This window comes from Petromyzon marinus, chromosome 56 (genome assembly GCF_048934315.1).
Source record: "Petromyzon marinus isolate PM22_M1 ecotype Great Lakes invasive population chromosome 56, UKy_Petmar_22M1.pri1.0, whole genome shotgun sequence".
Taxonomy (NCBI): Eukaryota; Metazoa; Chordata; class Hyperoartia; order Petromyzontiformes; family Petromyzontidae; genus Petromyzon; species Petromyzon marinus.
Genome location: NC_133722.1, coordinates 9,109,349 through 9,134,286, shown reverse-complemented (window position 1 = coordinate 9,134,286; position 24,938 = coordinate 9,109,349). Strand labels below are relative to the sequence as shown.

At 52.6% G+C, this 24,938-nt stretch overlaps 1 protein-coding gene across 1 annotated transcript; it reads left to right on the top strand.

Moving 5' to 3' along the window:
* Nucleotides 1-1,076: 1,076 nt before the first annotated feature.
* On the top strand, nucleotides 1,077-24,938 carry JAZF1 (JAZF zinc finger 1). Its single transcript, XM_032975314.2, has 5 exons — nucleotides 1,077-1,382; nucleotides 5,389-5,461; nucleotides 7,157-7,446; nucleotides 7,824-7,993; nucleotides 11,492-24,938. The coding sequence occupies exons 1-5, from the start codon at nucleotides 1,268-1,270 to the stop codon at nucleotides 11,672-11,674; spliced, it is 831 nt and encodes a 276-aa protein (XP_032831205.2). The 5' UTR covers nucleotides 1,077-1,267; the 3' UTR covers nucleotides 11,675-24,938.

The following is a 24,938-nucleotide window of genomic DNA, read 5'->3' as shown; positions in this document are numbered from 1 at the left end:
GATTTATTAAGTGAGATGATGAGTGAGTGCGTGGATGAGTGAATGAGTGTGTTTGTAATTGACACGTTTTGTTTACGTGACAAACCTTCCTGGCTGGCTAACAGCTTGATTTGAAGCTTTCGTGACTGCAGTAATCCATACTCTCTGGTTCTTTCGGTAAAGTCGCAACACAAGCGTCCGTCATTATGGTGAACGGGAACAGTCAAATATTAGAATTAATTCTTTATCACCTGATGACGGACGCTTGTGTTGTGACCGAAACGTCGTTGGTCTATTTATTATTTTCTATCTACGTGACTTTACTGGCTGGCTGTCGGGTGGTGGCGGTCTACGACACATTTATACTTACGCGATCCAACCCCCCCAAAAAACCTTTATTAATATTGGTCGCGAAATATTACATTACGTTAACGGTGTTGTTTGTTACTGGCCGTTTGGCGTTTTTGGGGGCCTTTGCTCTAAACTCTAAAGCAATACTGAACTTAAAACAAACCCAATGGTTGACCTATTGGATATTTAAAAAAAAAACATATATTAAACTCAACACATTGGTCAATTGTTATAATGTGCTGGGCCCGGCCATATCAACGTGGAATGCTGCAATTGCAGCTGCACGCACGATGGCGCGTTCCCGCCATCACGTGTTGGTGGGGGCCTGCCTGTCAGATGGTGCCATTCACACACAGGAGGGGGGGGGGTGGAGGGGGGTGCTACGTCTCAGAATTATAATAAAAGCATTAAAACGCAGATAAATAATTACAAAAATAAAATGTTGATCATTTTAATCACGCGCCTACAGCGTATAGGTAAAGAGAAGACGTGTATTGTTTGCTTACATTTAAAATTAAATGAAGAAGGCACCAACCTTTCACCCCACAATGTAACGTCCCGTCTCCATTACTGAAATACCTACAACGCTTCGGGATATGGTGCAGCGACGCTGCCTTCCAATAGGCCAGAGTCTGCAACGCGTCCCCCTCGGCGCGCTGCAGCGATTGGCCACGCTTTGCAGCCCCAGCTAATCGCGTCGCGTCGACACCTATCCGCGCTACGAATTGCAGTGGGGGCACCCGCGGGCACTGCGGGGGGTATCGCGACGGGCGACGCCACGGAGCGAGTGACGGGCGAGCGGGCGGCGGCCGGGGGTCACCCACGGGTCCGCTGCTCACCATCACCCAGCCACCACCACCAACCACCACCACCACTATCAACCACCACCACCCACCACCAATCTCCAATCATCATCATCGACGACGTGGGAACGAAGATGACGGGAGTGGCGGCCGTCTCTTTCTTCTCGAACGCGTGTCGCTTCAGTGGCTGCGGGCTCGCGTTCCCGTCTCTCGGCGAGCTCATTGAGCACATAGAAGATACGCACATCGGTGAGCGGGGGGTGATGGTGGTGGTGGTGATGATGGTGGTGGTGGTCGTTGTGGTTGGTGATCGTGACCATGATAGGGCCTTCATCCAGCGGTGGATTGACCATGGGCTGGGTGATGGGGTTATGCGGGGTGGTGATGAGGTAATAGGGGTGATGGTGGTGGTGGATGTGATGGTGATGGTGGATGTGATGGTGGTGGAGGTTCAGGGCTTGATAGTTCATTGGGAGCTGACTGAGTACACTCACATCGGTGAGCGAGGGTTGATGGTGGTGATGGGGTTGGGTGGGTGATGATGATGATGGTGGTGAGAGGGTGGTGGTGGTCTTTGTGGTTGGTGATCGTGACCATGATAGGGCCTTCATCCAGCCGTGGATTGACCATGGCTTAGTGATGGGGTGATGAGGTAATACAGATGGTGGTGATGGTGGATGTGATGAGGGTGCTGTGATGGTGATGGAGGTTCAGGGCTTGATAGTTCATTGGGAGGCGATTGATGAGAGTGATGAGGTAATAGTGGTGAGTACACTCACATCGGTGAGCGAGGGTTGATGGTGGTGATGGGGTTGGGTGGGTGATGATGATGATGGTGGTGAGAGGGTGGTGGTGGTCTTTGTGGTTGGTGATCGTGACCATGATAGGGCCTTCATCCAGCCGTGGATTGACCATGGCTTAGTGATGGGGTGATGAGGTAATACAGATGGTGGTGATGGTGGATGTGATGAGGGTGCTGTGATGGTGATGGAGGTTCAGGGCTTGATAGTTCATTGGGAGGCGATTGATGAGAGTGATGAGGTAATAGTGGTGAGTACACTCACATCGGTGAGCGAGGGTTGATGGTGGTGATGGGGTTGGGTGGGTGATGATGATGATGGTGGTGAGAGGGTGGTGGTGGTCTTTGTGGTTGGTGATCGTGACCATGATAGGGCCTTCATCCAGCCGTGGATTGACCATGGCTTAGTGATGGGGTGATGAGGTAATACAGATGGTGGTGATGGTGGATGTGATGAGGGTGCTGTGATGGTGATGGAGGTTCAGGGCTTGATAGTTCATTGGGAGGCGATTGATGAGAGTGATGAGGTAATAGTGGTGAGTACACTCACATCGGTGAGCGAGGGTTGATGGTGGTGATGGGGTTGGGTGGGTGATGATGATGATGGTGGTGGTGAGAGGGTGGTGGTGGTCTTTGTGGTTGGTGATCGTGACCATGATAGGGCCTTCATCCAGCGGTGGATTGACCATGGCTTAGTGATGGGGTGATGAGGTAATACAGATTGTGGTGATGGTGGATGTGATGAGGGTGCTGTGATGGTGATGGAGGTTCAGAGCTTGATAGTTCATTGGGAGGCGATTGATGAGAGTGATGAGGTAATAGTGGTGAGTACACTCACATCGTTGAGCGGGGGTTGATGGTGGTGATGGGGTGGGTTGGTGATGATGATGGTGAGAGGGTGGTGGTGGTGGTGGTCTTTGTGGTTGGTGATCGTGACCATGATAGGGCCTTCATCCAGCGGTGGATTGACCATGGCTTAGTGATGGGGTGATGAGGTAATACAGATGGTGGATGTGATGAGGGTGGCGTGATGGTGATGGAGGTTCAGGGCTTGATAGTTCATTGGGAGGCGATTGAGTACACTCGCATCGTTGAGCGGGGGTTGATGGAGGTGATGGGGTGGGTTGGTGATGGTGGTGGTGAGAGGGTGGTCGTGGTCGTTGTGGTTGGTGATCGTGATCATGATTGGGCCTTCATCCAGCAGTAGATTGATCATGGCTCGTGAAGCGATGGTGATGGGGTCATGGAGCGGTGATGATGAGGCAATGAGAGTGATGGTGTGATATGATGGGGGTATGGTGAAGGGGTGATGATGAGAGCGATGAGGTAATAGTGGTGATGGTGGATGTGATGAGGGTGGTGTGTGATGGTGATTGAGAGTCCACACCCACATCGGTGGCGATGGGGTGGCGATTGTGATAATGATGGCCGGTGATGAAGGTGGTTGGTGATGAGGGTGGTGATGGGGAGGGCGGTGATGTTACATACAATGAGAGTGATGGTGTGGTAATTGTGATGATGGGGGTGATGATGAGAGTGATGAGGTAATAGTGGTGATGGCGGATGTGATGAGGGTGGTGTCTGATGGAGGTAAGGGCATGCGAGTTGATTGAGAGGCGATTGAGTACGCACACATCGTTGATGGTGGTGATGGTCGTGATCATACACCTTCATCCAGCAGTGGAATGACCATGCCCGATGATGATTATTGAGTGATGGGAGTGGTGATGGTGATGGGGGTTAGGGTCGTGGTGGAGGGTGATACCTCTAATTGAGCGTGATCAATGTTGGGGTGATGGGAGTGATGGTGAGTGTGTGATGTGGACGATGGGGAAGTTTGCTATGATGGTGAGCTCATACGTGTGGGTGGTGATGGGTGTGAGCGGGGTGATGGGAGGGGTGGGTAGTATGATGATGGGGATGGTGATGGGGGTTAAGGTAGTGAGGTGATGTGATAATCATAGGCCTTCATCCAGCAGTGGATTGACCATGGATGATGATGAAGTGAGGGTGATGATTGTTAAAATGATGGAAGGTGATGGGAGTTGTGATGGTGAGGGTAATCACAGATCACCACGAATACATTGGACACGTTACATTGGTAAGCGTGTATGGGGGGCGGGGGTGATGGTGTGATGACGTAGGGTGTTGGGGGTGACGGTGATGGGGCTGATGATGGTGAGGGTGGTGGTGATAGTGTGATGGCACAGTAGGGGGCACAGGTGGTGCATCAGCCACTCATCTCAGTCGTCTCAGTCAGTCAACTCGTGGCACCTGGGTCTGCCCCGTGACCTCCTGCCAGCGGGCCTTCGACACTTCACGTGGCCTCAACGTGCACCTAGCCTGGCACAAGCATCGTGGTGACGTCACCGCCACTTAGTGGCGATTGGCGGTTGTTGTTGTTGTTGATAGTGTGATGGCCATGATTTGTGATGGGTGGTGATGATTATGCCACCACATGCCCCAGCAGCTGCACTCTGTTTGGTTTGATCGAGGGGGGCTAAACGGGCGCTGCACGGGGCTGGAGAGAAGCGATGGAGTGGTAAGCAAGCGGGTCGGTGAGTGGGTGAGCTGAGTGGACTCGCCGATGACCGCTACCCCAGCCGTGCCAGGATCGGCCTCTGCGGAGGAGGAAGCTCGTGAAGGACGCTGCTACTGGCGGTCAGTTGGAGGCAGTCGCCCTCCAGCAACCAACGGAGGAGTGACGCTCACAACAACGAGTGGAGCTCCGGACGGATAAAACGTAGTGAGGCGGCTCAGTGGAGAACACAAGGGTGGTGCATCTGCCAGTCATCTCCGATCAGTTAACTTGTTACATATGGGTCTGTCTCATGATCTCACCTAGCCTGGTGCACCTAGCCTGGTACAGTGCCGTGGTGACATCACCATGAGCGAAGAATGGCATTTGCTGCTGTTGTTGTGTGCGTGTGTGTTCACGCTCGTGTATGTGTTCATGTGTCTGTGTGCGCGCTTGTACATTTCAGATGGTGTGATGGTGATGAGTATCATGGGCGTGGTGGTGATGATGATGGGTGTGATGATGGTAATGATTGGTGTAATGATGAGGGCGATGGATGTGATGGTGTTGGTGATGAGGATGATGGGCATGATGTTGATGGGGGTGTGGTGGTGGTGGGTGTGGCGGAGCGGCGGTGCTACGTGTAAGCGCACTGCGCTACGAATCTGGTAGGCCCGAGTTCAGTTCCCGCTCACAGCCAACATCGGTGACGATAATTATCTGAACCGTTGGATACTGGGCCACCCCTAGGTCGACTCGGCTATAAATTAGTACAGTACACGGTGCGGTGTGTAAACATCAGCACTGGGGAGGCAGAGGGCTCTACGAGCAGTTGTGGCCACCCCATTCCTCCCGTGTGCCATGCCGGCCTTAATAGGTGCTCGCTGACGGCGCCTATCCCCAACAGTCTGTCCCCCCTTGTCTTTTGTGCACTCCAGAGAGTGACCCCAGAGTGTTGGAGATCCAGGAGCTGCAGCAGCCGACGTACATCGCACTCAGCTACATCAGCAGGTGAGGGTCCCTATAGGGCCGGTGGCTGGGAGATGTGAACTACCTCGTCCTGGTTTGCAGGAGGTCGTGGGTTAGATCCCGTCCCTGACACCTGCTGCTGTATGTTTGGAGTTCGCGTGTCTCTCTCCCTGTGGTCGTGTGGATTTTCCTCCGGGGGCCCTCCGTTTTTTTAGAATCAGCGTGCGTTTAGGATATTTGGCTGCTGCTATATGTTTCCACGTGATAAGCCTGCTTCGTGGAGCCAGGTTGCTTCTGTGGTCCTAACCTGGAATCTTCCAGTCTAAACCTGGTCCATAATGCTCCCTGGCACCTGGTTCATTTGGCCACCATGATAATGTCTGATTCGGATGGACCGGTCCATCTGGAGCCTATGGACTGGTGTCTCTGGTCCATCTGGACGCTATGGACCAGTCTATCTGGTCCCTATGGACCGGTCCATCTGTTCCCTCTGGACCGGTCCATCTATTCCCTCTGGACCGGTCCATCTGGTCCCTATGGACCAGTCCATCTGGTTTCTAATGACCGGTCTATCTGATCCCTAGACTGGTCTATCTGGGCCCTATGAACCGGTCCATTTGGACCCTTTATGGATCGGTCTATCTGGTCTCTATGAACCATTCCATGTTGTCCCTATGACCTGGTTCATCTAGTTAATTTTGTCCTTATGTCCTGTTCCATCTGATCCCTTAGGATCTGGTCCATGTGACCTGGTCCATCCGGTTCTTACACTCGGGTTCAATTCCTGACTGGGGCGCCACAACGGCTGAAAAAATTTACACCGCAGATCACTTTCACACACCCCAGATCACACACAGCGGCAGTAGGAGCAGCAGAGCAGCAGCAGCATCGCCCTCCCCCGTCAAATACTTGGCAGGACCCTCCTGAAAAAGAGCCTTCAGACTCGGGGCCTTTTCCTGCGTTAAAGAACGGAATGATAAAATAAAATGCACAAAGTGAATGCTTCTTCTTTGGTTCTTTTGGTAAAGTCACGTAGAATGAGAATAAAATAATAAATTAATAAAATAACATCCGATGAAGGCCGCTTGTGTTGTGGCCAAAACGTCGTGAGAATTTTATTGTGTTTTTATTTTATTAATTTATTATTTTATTCTCATTCTACGTGGTGACTTTACCGAAAGAACCAAAGAAGATGAATCCTTGCAGTCACGAAAGCTTTAAATCGAAAAGTGAATGCTGTTGATGCTCACCTGGCCAGAAGGTGGCAGATGACATCCACTAACAAGAAAGTGCAATCAGAGGGGCAATGCTCAGCTGGATTTCAAGTTGATTTTGGTTTAACCGTCCAGGTGAGAAATCACGGGACCAGGATATAAGTCTCAATTACAAGAGTGTCAACCTCTGGGGTCAACTCAATGGCACAAGCAAAGCAAAAAAAAAATTAACGAAATTGCGTCCACGAATCTTAAAAGAAATTAGACCAAAAAACCGACCGTCCCAGCCGTCATTGTGACAGCAGTTCTACAGGAACGAGTTTGCCAATCTGGTCTGAGTGCAGCGCTCCCAGTGGCTTCCTGGTATCGGAAGGAAGGACCGACCCAAGCGGCCGCAGAAGCGAGCGCTGCGAGATGGTGCGGTGGGCCGCCCCACCTTTCCACAACCGGCGGTGGCTTCGAGCCGACAATTGCAGGGGCCGCGCCTTTACCCCGACACTCACGACCTCCCTCGCGCCGGCAGGTTCATGACGGACGCCACGCGTCGCGAGCATGAGCAGATACGCAAACGCAGCCAGGCCAAGGTCACGCTCGCCATCGCGGGGGGAGGCGCGAGAGCCTGCGGCGGAGGAGGTGGAGGAGGCGGGGGTGGTGGCGGGGGAGGTGTAGGAGGAGGTGGCGGAGGTGGCGGAGGAGGAGGAGGAGGAGGAGGGACCCCCAATGCGGCGCAGAGGCAAAACTCGGGCAGCCTCACGCCGCCCGTGACGCCGCCCATCACTCCGGCATCGTCCTTCCGGAGCAACACCCCCACAGGTGTGTGCGAGGGGGGGGGGGGGTGGATTTATTATTCTTGTCGTCATCAGCAGCGTCAGCAGCAGCGTCAGCAGCAGTATTTTCATCAGCGTGAGCAGCAGCAGCAGCAGCAAACACCTCCACAGGTGCAAAGGGGTGGTTAGTGGGGAGATTCATCATCATCATCATCATCCGTAGCAGTATCAGCATCATCAGAATCAGCATTATTGTTACAAGCATCAGCAGCGTCGTCGTCATCATCATCATCGGTGTCATCGTCATCCTGATCACCGAGGTGATCGTCGAGGTGAGCGTCGTCGCGATCGTCATCATCGTCACCGTGATCGTCGCGGCGATTGTCGTCGTCGTCGTCGTCGTCGTCGTCGTGCGCGGGGCAGGGAGCGAGTTCGACGAAGAGGAGGTGGACTGCGAGGAGTCGGACAGCGACGAGTCCTGGACGACGGAGAGCGCCATCAGCTCGGAGACCATCCTGAGCACCATGAGCATGAACGGGGACGACGAGAAGCCCTTCGCGTGCCCCGTGCCCGGCTGCAAGAAGCGCTACAAGGTCCCCCGTAGCGCTGCACACACGCACACACACACGCGCACACGCGCACACACGCACACACACACGCGCACACACGCACACACGCACACACGCACGCACACACACGCACGCACACACACGCACACACACGCACACACGCACACACGCACACGCGGACATACGCACACGCATGCGCGGACATACGCGCACACACACGCACACACGCACACACGCACACACGCACACACAAAACAAAGACAAAGATCCCCCATATAGCCTTAACAGACTGTAGGGGCAAGTGCTGTTAGCGAGCACCTATGAAGGCCGGTAACGGTACACGAGGGGGTGGGTGGCCAGCACCACGCCCGACCGCCTTTGTCTCCCTAGTGACAATGTTTACACACCGCACCAGGTACTCATTTGAGGCTGAGTCGACCTAGGGGAGGCCCGGGACCGGTTCAGATAATCGTCACTGGTGTTGGCCGTGAGCGGGAATCGAACCCATGTCGCCGGGTTCATAGCGCAGCGCGCTAACCGCTACACTACCGCTCCCCACACACAACAACAACCGCCATTCGCCACGAAGTGGCGGTGACGTCACCACGACGCTTGTGCCAGGCTATGTGCACCCTGAGGCCATGTAAAGTGTCAACGGCTCGCTGACAAGAGGTCTCGGGACAGACCCAGGTGCAATGGGTTGGCTGACTGAGGTGACCGGAAGACACACCAGCCTTCCCCCGACTGTGCCAACTTGATGTGTTTTAGCCACCAGGCGCTCCTCCGCTCGTTGTTGTGAGCGTCACTCCTCTGCCATCCGTTGTTGTTGGAGGGCGACTGCCTCCAATTGCCCAGTAGCAGCGTCCTTCACGAGCCTCCTCCACAGAGGCCGATCTTGACACCGCTGGTACCAGTCGTCGGCAAGTCCACCCAGCTCCACATCTTACCCGTACCACATCATCACTCTATCTCTTCTCGAGCCCATGTCGTGCCCGTTTTGCCCCATCTATGCAGCCAAACAGAAACTGCTTGGCCATGCGGTGGCTGGGCATGCGGGATAAATGACCCAGCCAACGCAGCTTTGCCTGCCGAAGGAGCTTACCAATGGGAATGTGTCCAATCCTTTCAAGGATTTGTGAGCTTCTTACACAATCCAGCCTGGTTAAACCCAGAATGGATCGTAGGCAGGCCAGCCTGAATGTTTCTAAACGGCACAGACACGAAGCTTCGTGTGGAGCGACAGACTAGGTAGCTTCCACACAGCATTGTGTAGTCGATGAAAAGATAATGCCACCCCAACTGATTCGGAGTGAGGCCTCTGCTGTCAAACCGGAGCTGGTCACAATCATACTGCCCAGGTATGGGATACTCTCCACTCTTCACAACTATTCCATCACAAATGGGGAGCTGAGGGGGTGGAGTTTTTGGTGGCACAAAATACCGAGGAGGGGCTGATGGTAAGACCCCGCCTCTTAGTGCTACACTCCAGGTTAAGAAGCAGCACTTACACACACACACATAAAATACAAACGCACGCACGCACACACGGCACGCACACACGGCACGCACACACACACAGCACGTGCACACACACATGGCACACACGGTACACACGCACACACACACAGCGCCACACACACACATGCAACGCCATCACAATTTCGGATAACATCGTTGGAAATGTCTTATGTCGGCGAATATTTCGGATTTTTTTTCAGATTATTTTTTCTATATACAGTGAGGGAAAAAAGTATTTGATTCCCTGCTGATTTTGTACGTTTGCCCACTGACAAAGAAATGATCAGTCTATAATTTTAATGGTAGGTTTATTTGAACAGTGAGAGACAGAATAACAACAACAAAATCCAGAAAAACGCATGTCAAAAATGTTATAAATTGATTTGCATTTTAATGAGGGAAATAAGTATTTGACCCCTCTGCAAAACATGACTTAGTACTTGGTGGCAAATCCCTTATTGGCAATCACAGAGGTCAGACGTTTCTTGTAGTTGGCCACCAGGTTTGCACACATCTCAGGAGGGATTTTGTCCCACTCCTCTTTGCAGATCTTCTCCAAGTCATTAAGGTTTCGAGGCTGACGTTTGGCAACTCGAACCTTCAGCTCCCTCCACAGATTTTCTATGGGATTAAGGTCTGGAGACTGGCTAGGCCACTCCAGGACCTTAATGTGCTTCTTCTTGAGCCACTCCTTTGTTGCCTTGGCCGTGTGTTTTGGGTCATTGTCATGCTGGAATACCCATCCACGACCCATTTTCAATGCCCTGGCTGAGGGAAGGAGGTTCTCACCCAAGATTTGACGGTACATGGCCCCGTCCATCGTCCCTTTGATGCGGTGAAGTCCTGTCCCCTTAGCAGAAAAACACCCCCAAAGCATAATGTTTCCACCTCCATGTTTGACGGTGGGGATGGTGTTCTTGGGGTCATAGGCAGCATTCCTCCTCCTCCAAACACGGCGAGTTGAGTTGATGCCAAAGCGCTCCATTTTGGTCTCATCTGACCACAACACTTTCACCCAGTTGTCCTCTGAATCATTCAAATGTTCATTGGCAAACTTCGGACGGGCATGTATATGTGCTTTCTTGAGCAGGGGGGACCTTGCGGGCGCTGCAGGATTTCAGTCCTTCACGGCGTAGTGTGTTACCAATTGTTTTCTTGGTGACTATGGTTCCAGCTGCCTTGAGATCATTGATAAGATCCTCCCGTGTAGTTCTGGGTTGATTCCTCACCGTTCTCATGATCATTGCAACTCCACGAAGTGAGATCTTGCATGGAGCCCCATGCCGAGGGAGATTGACAGTTCATTTGTGTTTCTTCCATTTGCGAATAATTGCACCAACTGTTGTCACCTTCTTACCAAGCTGCTTGGCAATGGTGTTGCAGCCCATTCCAGCCTTCTGTAGGTCTACAATCTTATCCCTGACATCCTTGGAGAGCTCTTTGGTCTTAGCCATGGTGGAGAGTTTGGAATGTGATTGATTGATTGCTTCTGTGGACAGGTGTCTTTTATACAGGTAACAAGCTGAGATTAGGAGCACTCCCTTTAAGAAGTGTGCTCCTAATCTCAGCTCATTACCTGAATAAAAGACACCTGGGAGCCAGAAATATTTCCGATTGAGAGGGGGTCAAATACTTATTTCCCTCATTAAAATGCAAATCAATTTATAACATTTGTGACATGCGTTTTTCTAGATTTTTGTTGTTGTTATTCTGTCTCTCACTGTTCAAATAAACCTACCATTAAAATTATAGACTGATCATTTCTTTGTCAGTGGGCAAACGTACAAAATCAGCAGGGGATCAAATACTTTTTTTCCCTCACTGTACATGTATTTCTTTTTTTTCCCATCACACTCGAGCTCGTTTTTGTTCTCTTAGCGTAAAGTTTTTTCTTCTTCTTCTTTGTCTTCTTCTTCCTCTTCCTCTTCATCCTCTTCTTCTTCTTCTTCCTCTTCCTCTTCTTCTTCTTCTCTCAATGCTATTTACTTATTCTGCCCTCCGCAGAACGTGAACGGAATCAAGTACCACGCCAAGAACGGCCACCGGACTCAGGTGCGCGTGCGCAAGCCCTTCAAGTGCCGCTGCAGCAAGAGCTACAAGACAGCGCAGGGCCTGCGCCACCACACCATCGCCTTCCACCCGCCCATCTCCGCCGACGTCATCAAGAAGATGCAGCAGCAGCAGTGAACCGCGTCCCCCCCCCCCCCCACCCCCACCCCCTCCCCCTCCTCCTCCCACTCCTCCGGCGTCGTCGGCCGGTGCGGTCGTCATCCTTGGCCGTTGTCGGCAGTGGCCGCAGGCCGTCGTTACCGAACGTCGCGATCGCCCGTCGTCAACCAGCGACCACCGGGTTCGATTTGTCTGCGCGCACCTCTCTCTGCGTGTGTGGGGAGCGGTTGGGCGGCGGCTAGCGCCCTGCTCTGCGGACCCCGGCGACCCCGGGTTCGATTCCCGCCGACGGCCGCCGCCAACGCCGGTGGCGATTATCTGCGCCGGTCCTGGGCCTCCTCCCCTCGTCGGCCTCAGATGGGCACCCGGTACGGTGCGGTAAAAATCGTGACTGGCGCGCAGTTTGTCCACCCAACCCATCTCGCGTGCCGTGCCGGCCTTAATAGGTGCTCGCTAACAGCGCTTGCCCCAACGGTCTTGTTAACGCTACGAAGGGGGGGCGGGGGGGAGGATCTTCGTCACTGTGTGTGTGTGTGTGTGCTTGCCACACCAGCCCCTTGTGTGCTGTGACAGCCTTAACAGTCATTGATTGTCTTGGTGTGTTGTGTGACTGTGTGTGTGCGCGTGTTTTCCTATTGTGCGGTTGTGTTACTGTGTGTGTGTGTGTGTCCACGTACGTGCGTGTTGTCTGCCTGTGTTGTTTTTGTCTGCGTCTTTGTCGTGGGAAGCGGTAGCGCAGTGGTTAGCGCTGCGCTGCACTACGAACCCGGCGAACTGAGCTGGATTCCCGCTCGTGGCCAACACCGGTGACGATTATCTGAACCGGTCCTGGCCCTCAACCTAGGTATGGCTCGGCTTCAAACGAGTACCCTGGTGTGGTGTGTAAAACATCACCACCAGGGAGACAAAGGCGGCCGGGCGTGGTGCTGGCCACCCACCCCCTCGTGTGCCATGCCGGCCTTCATAGGCGCTCGCTATCAGCACTTGCCCCTACAGTCTGTTACTGGCTATATGGGGGATCTTTGTTTTTCGTGAGTAGATGTGTGTGATGTGATTAGTTGTGCCTGTGTGTGATAGTGATGTGAGTAGGTATGTGTGTGTGTGATGGTGATGTGAGTAGGTATGTGTGTGTGATGGTGATGTGAGTAGGTGTGTGTGTGTGTCATGGTGATGCGAGTAGGTATGTTTGTGTGATGGTGATGTGAGTGAGTAGGTGTGCGTGTGTGCGTCGAGTTGTACCAGTGGTGAATGTGTTTGCGCGCGAGTGAATAGGGTTCTTCTAAATGTACATATACATTTTCATACGTGTGTGTTTGTACTTATTTAAGTAGTGTGTACAGTTATATATGAGCATTCGCCATCGGAGGAGTGGTCGTGCGTGTGTGTGTGTGTGTGCGCTACACTCCAGCGTGGGGAGCGGTGGCGCTGTGCTACACACCCGCAGGAGAGCCAAGTTCGATCCTCCCTCCCGACCAATAACAGTGGCCAATATTTAAAGCCGGTCCTGGGGCCTTTCCCTAGCTCAACTCAACCTCAGGCGAGTACCCGGTGCGGTGCGTGAACATCGCCACCGGGGAGACAAAGGCGGCCGGGCGTGGTGCTGGCCACCCACCCCCTCTGTGCGCCGTGCCGGCCTTCATAGGTTGCTGCTGGCGAACGGCGCTCGCCCCTTACACGGTCTGTTGAAGGCTATCCGGGTGGGTGTGGCTGGGAAGTTTTGTCTTGGGTAAAAACGGTGCCACCTCGCCAAGGGACGCGGCGAGGTTGACACTCGTCGCCTCGCCGAGGGAGGCTCTCGGGCGTCGTTCATGGCGCCAATTGATTGATTGATTAATCATTAAAACCGTGACGACCCTAGGTTAAAAACAAACAAACAAAAAAGTTGACCCACTTAATCGCAGTTGACCTGTTTTGGGGGGGGCGGGGGGGGGGCGGGCGGTGATATCGCGGCCGAGCGCGTCTAAAAAAAATGCCAAACGTGCACGCGTGCGTGCGTGTGTGTGTGTGTGTGTCGTATACCCTCCTCCACCCGGCCGTTGCCAAAACGGCTCGGGGCCGTCGCGCGATGCGCAAACGCCTGCCAATGTCGCCGTCGGTCACGCCGGGGAGAGGGAGCGAGAGAGGTGGGGGACGGGTGGGGGGGGGGGGTCCACACCCGCCGGTTGTCAGCGCCGGCGTTGTTGCGCGACTGGTAGAGACTTGCGCGTCTGTGCGTGTGTACGTCTGTACGTCTGTACGTCTGTACGTCTGTGCGTGTGTACGTCTGTACGTCTGTACGTCTGTACGTCTGTGCGTCTGTACGTCTGTACGTCTGTACGTCTGTACGTCTGTACGTCTGTGCGTCTGTACGTCTGCGCGTCTGTACGTCTGTACGTCTGTACGTCTGTACGTCTGCGCGTCTGTGCGTCTGCACGTCTGCGCGTCTGTACGTCTGCGCGTCTGTGCGTCTGTGCGTCTGTACGTCTGTACGTCTGTGCGTCTGTGCGTCTGCGCGTCTGCACGTCTGCACGTCTGCGCGTCTGTACGTCTGTACGTCTGTACGTCTGTACGTCTGCGCGTCTGTGCGTCTGCACGTCTGCGCGTCTGCACGTCTGCGCGTCTGCGCGTCTGTGCGTCTGTACGTCTGTACGTCTGTACGTCTGTGCGTCTGCGCGTCTGTACGTCTGCACGTCTGCACGTCTGCGCGTCTGTACGTCTGCACGTCTGCGCGTCTGTGCGTCTGTACGTCTGTACGTCTGTACGTCTGTACGTCTGTACGTCTGCGCGTCTGTACGTCTGCACGTCTGCACGTCTGCACGTCTGTACGTCTGTGCGTCTGTACGTCTGTACGTCTGTACGTCTGTACGTCTGCGCGTCTGTGCGTCTGTGCGTCTGTGCGTGTGTGGAACTTCTTTAGCATCGTACGCAGCCAACCGTGATGGAGGTCACTCCGAGAGGACAGCGACGACGACGATGATGCTTACACTGTGTAACGAAAACAAAACACACACATTTTTGTTCCCGGTGTAGTAAGTGTCTTTTTTTCAAATTGCTTATGCCTCAAAAGTGCAGAAAATGGCTATTTATTCCCCAGAAACTTTGCTTTTGTGACCAGGACAGTGATATTTTGAAATTGAGCAATTTTCAATGGGAAAACGTGGTGTGCATTTGTGTCATTACTTCATATAAAGTCTTGGTCACAAAATAAAAGTTTGTGGGGAATAATAGCTGTTTTCTATACTTTTGAGGCATAAGCAGTTAGCAAGAAACACTCCCCAGGAACAACAATGGTGTTACATAGTGTTATCTGATCAGCAGGAGAGCTCGCTTCAGTGCGGAGTCAAATTGTGATTTGTTCATTGAGATGGGGTTTATTGTGCAATGGTGTCTGAGTCTATGTGTCTCTCTGTGGGTCTATGGATCTGTTTCTGAGTCTATGGGTCTCTGTGTGAGTCTATGGGCCTCTGTGTGAGTCTATGGGCCTCTGTGTGAGTCTATGGGCCTCTGTGTGAGTCTATGGGTCTGTGTGGGTCTATGCGTCTTTCTGTGACTCTATGGATCTCTGTGTGAGTCTGTGCGTCTCTGTGTGATTCTATGGGTCTCTGTGTGGGTCTGGGTCTCTGTGAGTCTATGGGTCTCGAGTCTCTGTGTGAGTCTATGGGTCTCTGTGTGAGTATATGTGTCTCTGTGTGAGTCTGTGTGTCTCTGTGTGAGTCTATGGGTCTCTGTGTGAGTCTATGGGTCTCTGTGTGGGTCTATGGGTCTCTGTGTGAGTCTATGGGTCTCTGTGTGAGTCTTTGGGTCTCTGTGTTGGTCTGTGCGTCTCTGTGTGACTATAGGTATCTGTGTGAGTCTATGGGTCTCTGCGTGAGTCTACGTGTCTCTGCGTGAGTCTACGTGTCTCTGCGTGAGTCTATGTGTCTCTGTGTGTGTCTATGTGTCTCTTGTGTGAGTCAATGGGTCTCTGTATGAGTCTGTGTGTCTCTGTATGAGTCTATGTATTTCGCACCATACGCAACCAACCGCGCTAAACGGCGGTGCGGTGGGGGGGGGGGGGAAGGAGAGCAAACTAAACACACAAAAAGCAGTTCTAAAGAAACGAGTCTGTCAATCTCGACGATGATTTAAGCGTGGCGTAGCTCCCAGCGGCTTCCTGATATCGGAAGGAAGAGCGTTCCAGACGGCCGCACGAAGCGCGTCTTGGGTGCGCTGCGCGACGCGGTGACCACCGTCTTTGTCCGATGGCTTGGCAGCAAAAAGTCGCGTGGCGCAGGAAGCGGCGCTGCCTGGCGCCGCAACCCCCTCCCGCTCACCAATCCCCGCCGGGGGGTAGACCGACGGAAAGTCGCCAAGTCAACGATGAGGGAGACCGTTCCGTGCCTCCGTGTCTCCCGCGCGTAGGCCTTCATTTTGCGATGACCACATTGACCCCGCCACCTGCCGTCGGGTCTTCGTGCCGGGGATGGGCTCGCAGTGATGGCATCACCGATTAGCCGCTCTTGTTTCAGACCGACGAACGGGAGGACTTCCTGACAATTCTGGCTAAATCGCCTGATGAAGCCGGTTGTTGTTTGTGGTCGCCGTCGAAACTTTCACGGTTACTCGAATTGTAAACGTTGCTGTGGGTTCACTCTCCCGACACGCGGCCGGTGCGCCGAAGCGGTAACTTGGTTGGCACGTTTTGTCGGCGCGACACACCTCGCCGATTGGCGGTTGGTTGGCGGGTTTAACGGCACGTTCATACACACGCGATCTAACCCAAAACATTACCTTTGTCGCGGAACGATCTCGTCGCAGCGCCTGTTAGCCACGTGGTGGCTAGGAAATGTTAACTACCTCGCCCGGTACACAGGAGGTTCGTGGGTTCGTTCCCGACCCTGCCGCTGTACAGTGAGGGAAAAATGTATTTGATCCCTTGCTTATTTTGCACGTTTGTCCACTGACAAAGCAATGATCAGTCTATAATTTTAATGGTAGGTTTATTTGAACAGTGAGAGACAATAACAACAACAAAAATCCAGAAAAACGCATGTCAAAAATGTTATAAATTGATTTGCATTTTAATGAGGGAAATAAGTATTTGACCCCTCTGCAAAACATGACTTAGTACTTGGTGGCAAAACCCTTGTTGGCAATCACAGAGGTCAGACGTTTCTTGTAGTTGGCCACCAGGTTTGCACACATCTCAGGAGGAATTTTGTCCCACTCCTCTTTGCAGATCTTCTCCAAGTCATTAAGGTTTCGAGGCTGACGTTTGGCAACTCGAACCTTCATCTTCCTCCACAGATTTTCTATGGGATTAAGGTCTGGAGACTGGCTAGGCCACTCCAGGACCTTAATGTGTTTCTTCTTGAGCCACTCCTTTGTTGCCTTGGCCATGTGTTTTGGGTTATTGTCATGCTGGAATACCCATCCACGACCCATTTTCAATGCCCTGGCTGAGGGAAGGAGGTTCTCACCCAAGATTTGACGGTACATGGCCCCGTCCATCGTCCCTTTGATGCGGTGAAGTTGTCCTGTCCCCTTAGCAGAAAAACACCCCCAAAGCATAATGTTTCCACCTCCATGTTTGACGGTGGGGATGGTGTTCTTGGGGTCATAGGCAGCATGCCTCTTCCTCCAAACACGGCGAGTTGAGTTGATGCCAAAGAGCTCCATTTTGGTCTCATCTGACCACAACACTTTCACCCAGTTGTCCTCTGAATCATTCAGATGTTTATTGGCAAACTTCAGACAGGCATGTATGTGTGCTTTCTTGAGCAGGGGGACCTTGCGGGTGCTGCAGGATTTCAGTCCTTCACGGCGTAGTGTGTTACCAATTGTTTTCTTGGTGACTATGGTCCCAGCTGCCTTGAGATCATTGACAAGATCCTCCCGTGTAGTTCTGGGCTGATTCCTCACCGTTCTCATGATCATTTCAACTCCACAAGGTGAGATCTTGCATGGAGCCCCAGGCCGAGGGAGATTGACAGTTCTTTTGTGTTTCTTCCATTTGCGAATAATCGCACCAACTGTTGTCACCTTCTCACCAAGCTGCTTGGCAATGGTCTTGTAGCCCATTCCAGCCTTGTGTAGGTCTACAATCTTGTGCCTGACATCCTTGGAGAGCTCTTTGGTCTTGGCCATGGTGGAGAGTTTGGAATCTGATTGATTGCTTATGTGGACAGGTGTCTTTTATACAGGTAACAAGCTGAGATTAGGAGCACTCCCTTTAAGAGTGTGCTCCTAATCTCAGCTCGTTACCTGTATAAAAGACACCTGGGAGCCAGAAATCCTGATTGAGAGGGGGTCAAATACTTATTTCCCTCATTAAAATGCAAATCAATTTATAACATTTTAGACATGCGTTTTTCTGGATTTTTGTTGTTATTCTGTCTCTTACTGTTCAAATAAACCTACCATTAAAATTATAGATGGATCATTTTTTTTGTCAGTGGGCAAACGTACAAAATCAGCAGGGGATCAAATACTTTTTTCCCTCACTGTATATTTTGAGTTTGCGTATCTCTCTTTCTCTCCCTGTGGTTGTGTGGTTTCTTCTCCCGGGTCCTGCGGTTTTTCCCCCTCTACATTTAGAATCGCCGTCACGTGTTTCGAGTACTTGGCTGCTTTTAAAGGTCCACGTGATGATAGATAAGCCACTTTGTTGTTGAGCTATCATTTGCGTCCCCGTCGCTTCTGAAAATGAGATTTATAGCAGCTTCAGTGGGCCTTACCTGGTAAATAAAAAAAGAGTTTAGTTTTCGTATACTGCTCTGAAAAACTTAAAGCGAGAGATTAAATCCTGACCGTATTCCGATCGCATCTGAAGCTACGTGCAGGTTACAGGTTACAGCCTGCATCGGGCTGGAAGGCCTTAAACTGAACAGCATGGGATCCTGGGTTCGAATCTAAGAGTAGGGTGGGGCTGGGGGGGGTTTAATGTCTTTTTTGTGTTATGATGATTATTTTATTACGACTACAAGCGCTTATATTGTTATGATGAATCACGAGCCATGGTTTATCCACTGCTAGATGAAGGCCTCGCTCCGCGTGCTGTCACCAGGCGTCTGTATGGTCCTCACGATATAATGATTCACCTAACGTCTACACGCGTGTGTACATGTATACATGTATACATATATATGTATATGTGTATACACGTGTGTGTGTGTACATGTGTGTGTGTACATGTGTATGTGTGTACATGTGTGTACACACGTGTATGGTGAGCGGTAGTGTGGTGGTTAGCACGCTGCGCTACGAAATCCGGCGACCCGAGTTCAAATCCCAGCGACGATTATCTGAACCGGTCCTGGGACTCCACTGAGGTCAACTCGGCCTCAAACGAGTACCTGGTGCGGTGTGTAGTAAACATCACCACTGGGGAGACAAAGGCGGTCGGGCGTGGTGCTGGCCACCCACCCCCTCGTGTGCCGTTCTGGCCCAACAAGGCTTCTCCCAACAGTCCGTTTATGGCTACACGGGAGATCTTTGTCTTCGTTTCTATATGCGTGTATGTATGTACGCGTATTGATACAGCGAGCAGACACGATGAACACTATGCACTCATTCGACACGACTCGTGGACTCTTGTGTGAATACATAGGAGGTGAACGTTAGCAATTGTGCTCATTGCACTGAGAGACGGAGAGAGGGAGGGACCAGTCGGGTTAGACGACACACACACACACACACGCGCATGCACCTGCGTAGAACTTCTTTCGCACCGTACGTAGTCAGCCGTTGCTAAATCGGGAGGTGCGGCGGAAGGCCGAACACACTAATGACGTCACAATGAAAACTGTGACGACAGAGACGGGGGGGTTGCGGCTTGGGGGGGGGGGGGGGGACGCGTGATGGCGCGCCGCGGCCGACAAGGGGAGGGAGCGGCGGCGGCGGCGACGGTCGAGAAGAATCGCGACGGAGCGGCAGCCGGGACACGGAACTCGTCCCGGAGAGGGATGAGCCCTCGCGCGGGTTGGACGCTGCCTTCAGCCAGCAGTGGATTGAGCAAAGGAGTTGTTCTTTGTTATTACAATTTTCTATGTTATTGGGAGACGGGGGGGGGGGGGGGGCGGGCGGGGGGGAAGGAAGTTTACATTTTTATACACACATATATATATCCGTCCGTCCGTTCGTCCTATCGATTTTGTTTTGGTAGTGCCCGAGGCCGCCCGGCGCTTGGAGTCGGAACTACCAGCGGCAGCGTCGCGGCGGTGAGAGAGTGGCCCGGCGGTGGCACTACAGCGGTTGTCACGTGCTTGCCAGCACCCCCCCCCCCACATCCCCCACCGAGCTGACGTCTCATCGTCAGCCCGGTGGAGAGTTCGCCGAGAGACCAGGACGACAGTCTGGTTTCACGAGGGCGGTTACGGCGAGTTTGTTGTGGTGGCGGCGAGTTTGTTGTTGTTGTGGTGAGTTTGTTGTTGTTGTGGTGAGTTTGTTGCTGTTGTGGTGAGTTTGTTGTTGTGGCGGTGAGTTTGTTGTTGTTGTGGTGAGTTTGTTGTTGTTGTGGTGAGTTTGTTGTTGTTGTGGTGAGTTTGTTGTTGTGGCGAGTTTGTTGTTGTTGTGGTGAGTTTGTTGTTGTTGTGGTGAGTTTGTTGTTGTTGTGGTGAGTTTGTTGTTGTTGTGGTGAGTTTGTTGTTGTGGCGGTGAGTTTGTTGTTATGGCGGAGAGTTTGTTGTTGTTGTGGTGAGTTTGTTGTTGTTGTGGCGAGTTTGTTGTTGTTGTTGTGGTGAGTTTGTTGTTGTTGTGGTGAGTTTGTTGTTGTTGTGGTGAGTTTGTTGTTCCGGCGAGTTTGTTGTTGTGGCGAGTTTGTTGTGGTGGCGAGTTTGTTGTTGTTGTTGTGGTGAGTTTGTTGTTGTTGTGGTGAGTTTGTTGTTGTTGTGGTGAGTTTGTTGTTCCGGCGAGTTTGTTGTTGTGGCGAGTTTGTTGTGGTGGCGAGTTTGTTGTTGTTGTGGCGGCGAGTTTGTTGTGGTAGCGAGTTTGTTGTTGTTGTGGCGAGTTTGTTGTTGTGGCGAGTTTGTTGTGGTAGCGAGCTTGTTGTTGTTGTGGCGAGTTTGTTGTTGTTGTGGCGACGTGCCGTCCGTCTTTCCGTCCGTCCGTTTGTTCCTCCGATTGTCCGGATTGTCCGTCCGTGTGTGCGCCCGTCTGCCTGTAGGTCCTTCAGTGGGGAGCGGTGGTGCTGCGGTTAGCGCTACGCTGCGCTGCGGACCCGGCCAATCAGAGTTCGATTCCCGCCCACGGCCACCACCAACACCCAGTGACGATTATCGGAACCGGTCCTGGGCCTCCCCTAGGTCGACTCAGCCTCCCAAACGAGTACCCGGTGCGGTGTGTAGTAAACATCGCCACTGGGGGAGACAAAGGCGGCCGGGCGTCGTGTTGGCCACCCACCCCCTCGTGTGCCACAGTGCCGGCCTTCACAGGTGCTCTCTAACAGCACTTGCCCCAACAGCCTTTGAAGGCTATACATGTGATCTTTCTCTGTTGCTCTTTAAGTCTTCTCTGTCCATCCGTCCTTCCGTCCGTCTGTCATCTGTCCTTCCGTCGCTCATCGCTGTTTCTCATTTGCCGGTAAAAGCTAAAGGCACAGCTCTTGCAACTGCTCTGCATGAGAGAGAGAGAGATAACCCTTGGGTTGTGGAGAGAGAGAGAGAGATGGAGAGAGAGAGAGACCGGGAATGGACCATGAGGTTTTACTGCCATTGCCCGTTGCGGTGCTTTGGAGATCTGTTGTTTGGGCTTGTGGAGATGTTCAGATGGCGCAGACTCCTGAAGGGGAGAAACGATCGTCGGGGAACGATAAGGACTTTTTGTCTGGCAAGATTGGGCCGTGGTTAGGGTTCGTGTGGAGTGGAGTGTACCAATTGGGTACTAGGTTCACCCTTAACCACACACCCTAGCCCTACCACCACTACCCCTAACCATACCAGCCAGACCCTAGCGCTTCCACTCACCACACTGGCTGGTCCATAGCCCTACCACTATAACCACACTAACCAGACCCTAGCACTTCCACTAACCACACTAGCCAGACCATAGCCCTACCACTATAGCCACACTAACCAGAGCCTAGCGCTACCACTAACCACACTAGCCAGACCATAGCCCTACCACTATAACCACACTAACCAGACCCTAGCATTACCACTAACCACACTAGCTGGACCATAGCCCTACCACTATAACCACACTAACCAGACCCTAGCACTTCCACTAACCACACTAGCCAGACCATAGCCCTACCACTATAGCCACACTAACCAGACCCTAGCACTTCCACTAACCACACTAGCCAGACCATAGTCCTACCACTATAACCACACTAACCAGACCCTAGCACTTCCACTAACCACACTAGCTGGACCATAGCCCTACCACTATAACCACACTAACCAGACCCTAGCACTTCCACTAACCACACTAGCTGTACGATAGCCCTACCACTATAACCACACTAACCAGACCCTAGCCCTACCACTATAACCACCTAGTTATACCCTAGCCCTACCACTAACCCTCACTACACGATCCAGACTCGATCCCTAACCCAAACCTTTAACACTGCCACTCATTCCCCGCCGCTTAAACCCCTGTTCATCAAATTCACGATCGTCGGCCCACACCTTGCAATCACTTTAAACAAAAAGAAAAAGCTCTCACTTTATTTCACTTTATTTGCCTCGCGTTTCACTTTAATCTCTTGTCGAACGAACCTTAGGACCCAATTGTTCTCAGGCCCTGTGGGGCCTTGCCAAGTCGAGCGACGCTTTGCCATCGCAGTGGAGTCCCTGTTTATAAGTTTCCCTAAAAAAATGTTTTTGTTACGTAAAGTAAATATGCAGTATACATATATTTTTTATTATTTTCACGCTTTCAGTTTTAATCGATGGAGTTGTTGTTCACCTCCTCCCGTCGCGCGCGTCCTATTCGTTCCTTGCGTTCGTGCGTACGTCAGCCTATATTATATACACGCGCGCAAATATATTTTACAATCTTAAGCATTGCTTTATTTTTGTTAAACTTTGTACGTTTGGCGATTTGCGTCCCTCGCCCCCCCCCCCCGTTGCCACCTTGTGTTCTTTTACGATGGAATGTAAATCAAACGCTGCTAATTTGTTTTTTAATCTTTCAAATTAACAATACTTTTGTTACGTCTTGCGCGGTAATGTGTACCCCCCCCCCCCCCCCAGCCTCGTCCAGACCACCAACTCGGCAGCCGTGACGGCACGCAGAGAGGCACGACCTCCCAGCCACGTGGCTTGCGTGCCCACGTCCACGTGACCCCCCCCCCCCCGCATCGTTGATGTGGTGCTCTCAGCCTTGTCTAGGCCACTAGCTCTCAAGGGTTTAAAGTCTGGCCGCCCCTTCAGGGCAGCAGTGAAACCAAGCCGGTTCTGTCTTCACTCGGACTCGTCGGTGCGGCACAGCCACCTACGGCCTCGTGGCAGCGTGGTCGTCTGGACATCGGCCGTACGGTCGCCCGTTCAGCTTCTCTCTCGGGTCGCCGGTCTCGGCAAGGCTGAGAGCGTTGCGAGTGCGGCGCGGTGGTCGCAACGTGACCTTGGCCCGAAGCACGTGGACGGGAAGTCGCTTTCTCCCGCTGCCTGGCGAGCAACAGCGCGCTGTTGAATCTCTTGTGAGGTTGGTGGTCTGGGCAAGGCTGGCGGAGTGGCGAGTGTGGGCGGGCGTGGTGGGTCACGTGTCCGGCGGCTCCGACCAACCTTATTTCATCGCCGCAGTTGAGACCACGGACGGGGTTTCGTTTTTGCTGGTGGTCGTCGTTGCTATTATCGGTTGACATGGTGGTGGTGGTGGTGTTTGTTTGTTTTTGCCGAGGTTATAAAAGAAGCAACGGCGAAGAAGCGGAGGAAGGGAAAGCGATCGGGACGGTGTCGTTTCGTTTGAACATTTTAGTTTTTCTCCGTAATGGAGTTTGTTTTTTTTTGGGGGCGGGGGGGGGGGGAAGGGGGGGAGGGGGAGTTAGGTCGCTTAAATATAAATACATCGTTAACCGCACCCCCCACCCCCCACCCCTCACATACAATATCCGTCGCTCCACGATAACGATGAGAATGTTAAAAAAATAAAAAATTATCGCACGCATCCCATGAGCCACGTGCACACGGCGCTCCTCCCACCGTGGGGTGCCGTGTTGTTTTCGGCGGCGTTGGTTGCGCCGCCGCCGCTTGCCGTCTCGTCGGCGTCGGCGGCGTCGGCGTCGGCGGTGCCGGTGGTGCCGGCGGTGCCGTGTGGGCCTGGGCAGAACCGGCGGCGCAGGCCGGAGCTGTCGCGGGAGGCCCGTCGTCGATTCTTTCGGAGCGTGCCTCTCGGTTCCGCGCGAGTCCTAGCCCGCTTGCATCACGATATCGGCGCGCGTGGCGATTATCCGAAGCGGTCCCGGGCCCCCCCCCCCCCCCCCTAGGTCGACTCGGCCTCAAACGAGTGCCCGGTGCGGCGTGGCGTTTAAACATCGCCACTGGCGGAGACAAAGGCGGCCGGGCGTGGGTGTTGGCCACCCCCCCCCCCCACCTCGTGTGCCGTGCCGGCCTTCGTAGGTGCTCGCTAACAGCACTTGCCCCTGCAGTCTGTTGAGGCTACACGGGGGTGTGGGGATATTTTGTCTTTCTGTGCGTTTGTTTGCAAGCGCACCGAGCCTGGCGCAAGCGCCGCGGTGACGCCACCCCCATTTAAGTGGCGAGCGGCGGCGGTTGTTGTTTATTTGTTGTTGTTTGTTTGTTTGTTTATATTCTTGGTTCTTTCGGTCGAGTCGCGTGGATAGAAAATAAAAATACAAATTTTTTTTAAAAAAAAAATTTGCGAATGATAAAAGGCAAAAAACCCACGACGTTTTAAATGTTATTCTTTTTATTTTATTTTAGAACGTTCCATCTACGTGACTACACCGAGAGAACCGAGAATATGAATTCCTGCAGTCACGAAAGTTTAAAGTCAGAGGATTGTCGTGTGTCGCGTGTTTGCGAGAGAGTGCGTGTGGCGGTGCTCGGCTGGCGTCCGGCTGCAGGTCAAGAGGTCGGCGAGTGCCCAGTTAATCCGAAAAGCATTTCAGTGGAGGAGCGGTCGAGGTTTGTGTGCGTGTCGTGGTTGTGTGTACGCGCGCGCCTGTATCTCTGTGATCGTCGTCGTGGTTGTCGTGGTGGTGGTGGTGGTTGTTGTTGTTGTTGTGATTGTTGTTGTTGTGGTGGTTGTATGAGACAGAATGCACTTTTTTTTTTAAGCGTCGGATTTTATTTTGAAGTCGACCTGTGACTGGTTTGTTAATTAAAAGTGTAAAATAAAAAACGCTAAAAAAATGTAA

Excerpts from the sequence above, each read along its gene's own strand:
- JAZF1 (XM_032975314.2), top strand. The coding sequence starts at position 1,268 with ATGACGGGAGTGGCGGCCGTCTCTTTCTTCTCGAACGCGTGTCGCTTC. Across the intron at positions 5,462-7,156 it reads GCACTCAGCTACATCAGCAG|GTTCATGACGGACGCCACGC; the intron begins GTGAGGGTCCCT and ends TCGCGCCGGCAG. Across the intron at positions 7,447-7,823 it reads CCGGAGCAACACCCCCACAG|GGAGCGAGTTCGACGAAGAG; the intron begins GTGTGTGCGAGG and ends TGCGCGGGGCAG.